Source organism: Empidonax traillii, unplaced genomic scaffold (assembly GCF_003031625.1).
Source record: "Empidonax traillii isolate 1590-97213 ecotype Southwest subspecies unplaced genomic scaffold, ASM303162v1 scaffold13:size3042203, whole genome shotgun sequence".
In the NCBI taxonomy this organism is placed as follows: domain Eukaryota; kingdom Metazoa; phylum Chordata; class Aves; order Passeriformes; family Tyrannidae; genus Empidonax; species Empidonax traillii.
Genome location: NW_020955206.1, coordinates 66,833 through 74,263, shown reverse-complemented (window position 1 = coordinate 74,263; position 7,431 = coordinate 66,833). Strand labels below are relative to the sequence as shown.

The 7,431-nt window shown below is 59.7% G+C and overlaps 1 protein-coding gene across 1 annotated transcript; it reads left to right on the top strand.

Moving 5' to 3' along the window:
- Positions 1 to 950: 950 nt before the first annotated feature.
- On the top strand, positions 951 to 5,847 carry CDT1 (chromatin licensing and DNA replication factor 1). Its single transcript, XM_027890127.1, has 10 exons — positions 951 to 1,405; positions 1,877 to 2,035; positions 2,122 to 2,339; positions 2,642 to 2,836; positions 2,936 to 3,081; positions 3,354 to 3,457; positions 3,674 to 3,862; positions 4,650 to 4,784; positions 4,856 to 5,057; positions 5,135 to 5,847. The coding sequence occupies exons 1-10, from the start codon at positions 1,043 to 1,045 to the stop codon at positions 5,296 to 5,298; spliced, it is 1,875 nt and encodes a 624-aa protein (XP_027745928.1). The 5' UTR covers positions 951 to 1,042; the 3' UTR covers positions 5,299 to 5,847.
- Positions 5,848 to 7,431: the final 1,584 nt, after the last annotated feature.

Below are 7,431 nucleotides of genomic sequence, written 5' to 3'. Positions count from 1 at the left end.
ACCCCGAGCATCCTCACTGCAGGGACTCATCAGCATCCATCCTCATTACTGGGACCTGGAGGGATCTGGTTGTGTTAATTAAACACTTGTCATCACCAAGCTGTGAAGTTCAGCATTAACACCGTGTCCATGCGACCTAGATATGGGAATTACCACTGCAACCCTCCCACTGCATCCCCCCACCCAGAACAGATCCAGGAAAGGGCGGTGCACGCCAACCCAGCTCCCAATCCAGCCCTGAGCACCCACAGCCAGGCTGGGAATAAGAGGTTCTGGAAGTAAATGGGCACTGGGAATGGCACCCCAGAGCCCTGCCTCGCTCAGCCAAATCCGGCCTTGCTCAGGTTTTAAGGGAGAGGCTGCAGCTCTGTAATGTGCTGCGGACACAGCCAGAGTGCCCAGGCAGGCAGTGGGTGATGGGCCAGAGCCTGCTCCCACCCCTGGGCACTGCCAACAGCACACGGCCCCTGCGTGGGGACAGGGATGATGGTAGGGGCATGCTGCGGGTACCTCCAGAGCCCCTCATTCCCATGGCTGGTCCCTAGAGGGACCTCATGCCACCATGGAGTTCACGACAGAAGCCAGGCAAGGCTTGGCCCCATGCACATCGGGGACAGCAGATGAGGGGTGATCAATATTCCAGATGTTATTTCTCTGCTTTTGCCCCACTCTCCGCACGCTGAGGGTTCCCCCAGCTAGCAGCTCCCTGCACCAGTGGGAGCGGGCAATCTCCATCTCTGCCCTTGGTGCATTAGCCAACCCCTGACCCGGGTGCTGCGGCATCAGGAATGTCGAAACCCCTCCCGCAGAGCTGTCCCAGCCGCCCTCGCAGCCGCTCAGCCCCTCGGGGGACGCGGCGCCTTTAAGAGCCCAGTGGCGCCAATTCCGTCCCACGTGACCTCTACCGACCGCCTCGGTGGGCGGGGTTTCGGCGCGCGGGCTCCCGCCAAGGGAGAGCTTTGCGCGGGACCGAACCCACGTGTTCCCGGGACCAGCACCGGGACCCGCCACCGGGATCGGCACCGGCACCGGGGGCGCAGCCATGGCCCAGCTCCGCATCACCAACTTTTTCGGCCAGACAAAAGCGGCCACTGGAGTCCCGGCCAAGCGCGACGGCAGCCGCCGGCTCAAGGCCGCCCTAGCTGGTGCTCCGGTGGCCCGGGAGGAGGAGGATGATGGTGCCCCGGCGGGGCTCAGCGTCCTCCCACCGCCGCCGCTCCGCTCGCCGCGCACCCCGGCCCGCGGGAGCTCCCCGGCTGTTCGGGGGCTGGCGGGGAGGAAGAGGAGCCGCCAGGACATGGAAGCGGAATCGCCGGTCGGAGCCCGGTTCGGGGAACCGAGCGGGAAGTCGGCGCGGAAGAGGCTGGAGCCACTCCGGGATGCGGAACCGGGGTCTCCGGGCGCGGTAGGGAGATGGGGAGATTGGCGATGCGCTGCTTCCTCCGGGATGCGGCTCTAAAATGGGGATGGGAGAGGATAAGGGGAGGAGGGGAGTGGGTGGGTGGGGAACTATAAATCAACAGTCCCCCACAGTGTTTGACCCCTTTTCCTAGTGCAGGACCCCCAAACCTGCTGCCCATTCTCTAGATGCAGATCTCTCCCCAACCCCAGCCTTGCTCCCTGCCCCTCGTGCAGAACCCTCAGGGTTTGACCCCCATTCTCCTGGTGCAGACTCCCCCCTCACCCTGTCTTGCAGGACCCCCAAAACTTGCCCCCTTCTCTTGATACAGACCCTCCCCGCCCCGACTTGCCCCTGCCCCTAGTGCAGAACCCCCTATGGCTCCCCCTTCCACTGCAGGGCTTTGCGGGGTCACTGGGAAGGGGGGCCAGGCGGGTAGTTTCCTAAGGCAGCCTCTAACTCCTCTCTCTCTTGCAGGCCACCAACCTCTCTTCTCTGGCCACTGCTCAACCCCTGACACCGTCCTCGCAGGACCTGGCAGTGCCCCTTCCGACCAGCCCCGGCTCACAGCAGGACATGGAGACACCACCCTGCCCAGCCCCAGCCCCCCTGGGTTCAGCCCGGCGCCTGCAGCGGGTACAGGGCGATCCTGGCTCTCTGCTCCCATTGGGGTGGATTTGGTGCTGTGACCTGCTGTGACCCTGTGTTCCCTCCCTACCCAGGAGGATGTGGCCGAGCTGCGGGGCCGCCTGCAGAGGATGAAGGAGCTGTCCCAGCTGCCATCTGTGCCCAGCAGGACCAACACAGACCTGCGGGGCCGCCTGGAGCAAGTGCGGCAGCTGGAGCTGCGGATCCGGCAGAGGAAGGCGGGAAGCGAAGCCACAGCGGGAGCACAGCCATCCAGGGACACTGGAGCAGCAGCTCCTGCGGCAGAGACCAGGTGAGGAGCAGCCAGGGAGTGATTTTGAGGGGAAATCAGAGTGTCCCAGCAGCTGCCACAGCCCTGTCATGGTTTTGTGGGGGTCTTCCCGCCCCATGAAGGGATGTGGGGACTGAGCATGGCCCAAGCCACCCTGAGCATTAGGATGTCGCTGTCCCCAGGTGATGTGCCCCTGATGCTGGCACAGGTTGCTGAGGGAAGGGTTTTAGGATGGGGATGGGAGGTGGGTCCCATCATCTGGGGTCAGCAGCAGGACCTGCCTAATGGCCAGCATCTGTCTAGAACCTTCTTTCTTTCTGCAGAGAGAAGCCCCCGGCATACGAGCGGTTCCACACCCTTGCTCAGGACCTGCCCCTGGGGCTCACACTGCCCTACAAGTTCAAGGTGCTGGCAGAGATGTTCCGCAGCCTGGACACCATTGCCGGGATGCTCTTCAACCGTGCCGAGACCATCACCTTTGCCAAGGTCAAGCAGGGGGTGCAGGACATGATGCGCAGGTAAGTCGGCAGCGCTGGGCAGCTCCTTTTGGGGTCCCAGCTGAAGCTGTCAGGGCTGATGAGTCTCAGGGTCCCTAACCTTTTGAGGTGCTGTTGCAGGCAGTTCGAGGAGCGGCACATGGGGCAGATCAAGGCCGTGTATCCCACCTCGTACCGGCTGCGCCAGGAGAAGAACATCCCCACGTTCGGCAGTGGCGGGAAGAAGTCAGAGTACCAGCTCACACTGGAGCCAGTGGTGGGAGAAGGTACGTACAGTTTTGGGGTGCCCAAGAACTGGGGTGGGCTCAGTCCTGGTTAAGATCTCTGAATCCATAGGGATACTCTGCCTGGTCCATTAAATAATCATCTGCAGGCCTGAGCATGTTGAAAATGGCAAACACTTTTGCAACAGAGGGAAGATGCAGGGCAGTGATTGTGGCAGCGACTCAGCCCCATGGTGGGACTCTGATCCCATCCTTCCTGAGGCTCCCAAGGTCTGGGGAGGTGCTGTGGGTGATGCTCATGTCCCTCCTTGCAGAGGAGAAGGTGGATGGTCGCCCTCACCTGTCAGCATCGCGGTTGCTGGAGCGCAGGAAGGAATTCCATCGGAACCTGGTGAACATTGTCAAGCAGCACCACAAGGTAAGGGACACCTGGCACCCCCTGCTTTTGGGCCCTGGGGCTGTCACTATCTAGGACAACTAAAGGACAGGCTGAAGGACAGAGCTGGTTCCCATGGGATGTTCTTGGCAGCAGGTGTGGGTTCCCTCCATGTGTTGCCAAACTGTGCTGGGACCGCAGGGCAACAGCCAACTACCCCATACCTGGTGCTATGCCACAGTTCTCACTCCTCTCCAGGCATTCCTGGCTGCTCTCAGCCCTCCCATGGAGGTGCCAGAGGAGAAGCTGACCCGCTGGCATCCTCGCTTCAACGTGGACGAGGTGCCAGACATCAGCCCCATGGAGCTGCCGCAGCCGCCACAGATAGACAGGCTGAGCACGGCCCAGGAGGTGCTGAGCACAGCTCGGGGGATGCTGAGCCCCAAGGTGAGTCAGGGCTGGGATCTGGCTCTGTCTGTGCCATCTTTCTGGGAAGATGTGACCGGATAGGGGTTAGGAAGGATCATTCCAGAGCCACAGGACTGGAGGCAGGTGGGACACAAACCTGGCTGGTAGTGCTGCAGATTGTGGTGGTGCTTGCAGGACTGGTGTTGGGCTGGAGGAGCTGTCAATAAGGCTGGGAAAGATGATCCAAGGACTAGATCCTCTGCTCCAAAGACAGGCTGGGAGAGCTGGGGGTGTTCAGCCTGGAGAAAAGAAGGCTCTAGAGAGACCTTAAAACCCCTTCCAAGCAGGGGCTTCCTCCCTAAAGGAGTTACAGGAAAACTGAAAAGGGACTTTGGACAAGGCCTGGAGTGACAGGACAAGGGTAAATGGCTTCCCACTGCCAGAGAACAGGGTTAGATGAGATATTGGAAAGACATTCTTCCCTAGGAGAGTGGGTAGGCCCTGGCACAGATTGCTCAGAAAAGCTGTGACTGCCTCATCCCTGGAACTGTCCAAGGCCAGGTTGGATGGGGCTTAGAGCAACTGGGGATAATGGAAGGTGTCTCTGCCCATGGCAGGGGGTGGAGATGGGCTTTAAGGTCCCTTCCAAACCATTTCATGATTCTATGAGGCCTCTCAAACTCCTGTGGGCAGGCAGGGATGGGCTGGGAGCGCTGGGTTGGAATCACTGGCCTGAAGGGTGATGGTGGGGGCAGCAGAGGGGAAATTTCTCCTTGCTCCAGCCTGAGCTGTAATCCAACTCCTCCTCCTTCTTCCACATGAGCAGATGGAAAAAGCTCTTGCCAACGTGGCCTTAAGAACAGCCGAAGCCGGTGCGGGGGAACCGGTGCTTTCCAAAGCACCGTCCCCTGCCAGCACCTCCAGCGCTCTCAAAGGGGTGTCCCAGGCGCTGCTCGACAGGGTAAGTAATTCTGTCCTGGATGAAAGGTGGGGGTGCTGCCTGGGCCTCACCCCATCTCCTCCGCTCCCCAGATCCGGGCGAAGGAGGCGCGGAAGCTGCAGGCGCTGATGACGCGGGACACGCAGCAGGAGGAGCGCGTGGCCATGCTGGGCCGGCTGCCGGCCATGGCCCGGGTCCTGCGCAGCGTCTTCGTGGCAGAGAAGAAGCAGGCGCTGCCCATGGAGGTGGTTTGTGCCCGCCTGGGCGACAGCTATGACGAGCTGATAGCACCCGGTAGGAATTCAGGGCGGGTCTCTGAAGGGGGAGGGCGCTGGGGAGGCGAGTTCTGACGCCCTGTTCCTTGTTCGCAGCGGAGATGGAGAAGCACCTGCGGCTCTTCGCGGAGCTCCTGCCCGACTGGGTGGGCATCCACGCCATCAGGACAGACACCTACGTCAAGCTGGACAAAGAGAAGGACCTTGGCCTCATCACTGAGAGGCTCACCAAGGTGGCGAAGGAGGCGGAAGCCCTCTGAGCCCCCCAGGGATTGAGGTTTGCCCTGGGCAATTTCCTCTAAATGTAGCAAAACCCGACTGCACTTTGGGTTCTGGTGTGGGCTGATGGGAGGCTTATCCTCAGGGGTGTCTGAGGAAGGGCAAAACACCTTAATTTTTTATTCAAAGGATCCTGGGGTGGGGCCCATGAGGGCTGTAGCTCCCCTAATCCTCAAGCAATCCTGCATCCTGGGGTGACAATGCAAGCAATGAAGAGGAGCTGAGGAACCTCTTCTTGGGGTTCCTGCATTCTTTAGTTTTAATGCAGGATCTTTCTCCTGAAGATCTGATTTTTGAGGTCTCTTCCATGAACTGTGTCCTGGTGAGGTGAAGGCAGGGGGCAGGGTGAGGAGAGGGTGAGAGGCAGGAAGGAGTGAAAGTCACAAATTGACGTTTTTGGAGCTTTGGGCCTTGTTCTGTTTTTAAGGGAGGGAAAACGCATCTTCCAGCCGTCACTGGAAACAACTACAGGACTTGTCAAAACATATTTGTATTAAATGTTTTAAATATAGCTGACTTGTGTTAACCCAGCACTCTTCCTCCGTGAGCTGCCTGTCTCGTGGTTCTCCATGGCAATTGGCACTGGGAAGGGCTGGGTCCTCATCCAGCTCCTGGAGAAAGACTTACTGGAAAAAGTGAGCGTGGGTTTGCAGGGAGCTGAAAGCAGCTTTTGTAAATGGGGACGGGGGAGCAGCTCCTGCAGGGATGGGAGCAGGCAGGGCTGGGGTGTGCTGGGGGGGCTTTTTCCCAGGGGAAGGCTCAGGCCACTTGGCTGAAGTGGCTTGGGAAGAGGGACAAAGAGGGTGAGGATTGCTCAGAGGTGCTGGGCTGGCGCAGTGCCCAGGTCGGGACAGTGTGGGTGCAGGGGAGGAGGTGGGAGCTGCCCAGTGCCACGTCAGACACATACACCTCACACTGCTTCCCGAGCCAAACTGGGCTGGTTGGAGCAGGAGACATCAAGAACTTGCAGAGAAAGGTGACTCTACTTCATCCCTTCATCCCATGCTGCTCCTGGCCAGATTCACCACCTGAAGTGCTGGATCGGGGTCAGGCAGCATCAGAGATCCTATAGCACTTCCCAAGGGAGCAGGCAGACCTTCTTCCTCTTTGTCTTCCTCCAGTCCCCTGCTTACTGTGTGCAGCCCAGCTGGCAGGCACTGCTGGCAGGAGCTTGTCCAGTTTCCAGGGAGGGGGAAGAGTTTAAACCCAGCCCAGGAACTGGAGAGATGCATAGGGCTGGGGGGCTCTTGGGTGTGATGTTGGGGGCCTCTGGGGTAGACTGGCCTATCAGCCATGCGCAGGGACCTCACAGGTGGAAAGAAGCTAGACTGGAGAGGAACTGGATTCCAGGAGCTGGATTGGAGAGGAGCTGGATTCAGCAGCCTGGCAGCTGCCTGCACACCCCAGGACAGCTCGCATCAAGCTCCCGTTCTGCTCCTTGGGACAAAATCCTTCTTCCACCTGGAAGCCATCCCTGCACAGCCTTGTTTCTCCAAGCAAATGACATCAGGGGCTGCTGGCAACCCAAAGGCACCGTCCCCACGTTCCCTGATGTCACCTCCTGGCCCCGTGCACAGCCAGCACTGGCACTGGCAGGGCTGACGCTGCTTCCTCGGCACGCAGCTGCTTTCCATGGCTCTCTGGGGTGGAACTGACTTTTCCCTTCTCTCCCCCGCAGCGTGGACCCTCTCCTTGTGCCAAGTATGTGAGGTGCTGCCTCCCCTGGCTCCCCACAAGGGCTGGCTGTGAAAGAAGTGCCCGGGGATAGGTTGACCCCGAGGGAATGGTGGTTCTCAGCGTAAACGGAGCAGCACTGAAGTGGCTTTTCAGGAAATGGGGATAAAAATAGCTGGAATGGTCCTTACAAACGTCAAGGGCTGGGTGTGAGGTGGTCCCATGCACTGGATGCTGAGCTGGGGGCCTTGGTCTGCTCCCCTCCAGCCAGAGGTTGTGCAAGGTCTAGAGAAAAGGTACCTGAACTCCCTTGGAAAACAATTCCTTCCAAGCGTTGGGAGCTCACACCACAGCCTTGCTGCACTGGCCACCTGGGTTTGGATGAAGATGCTTACAAGGGTCATTAATGGCTTCAGCTACTGCAAGAACAGCTCAGACAG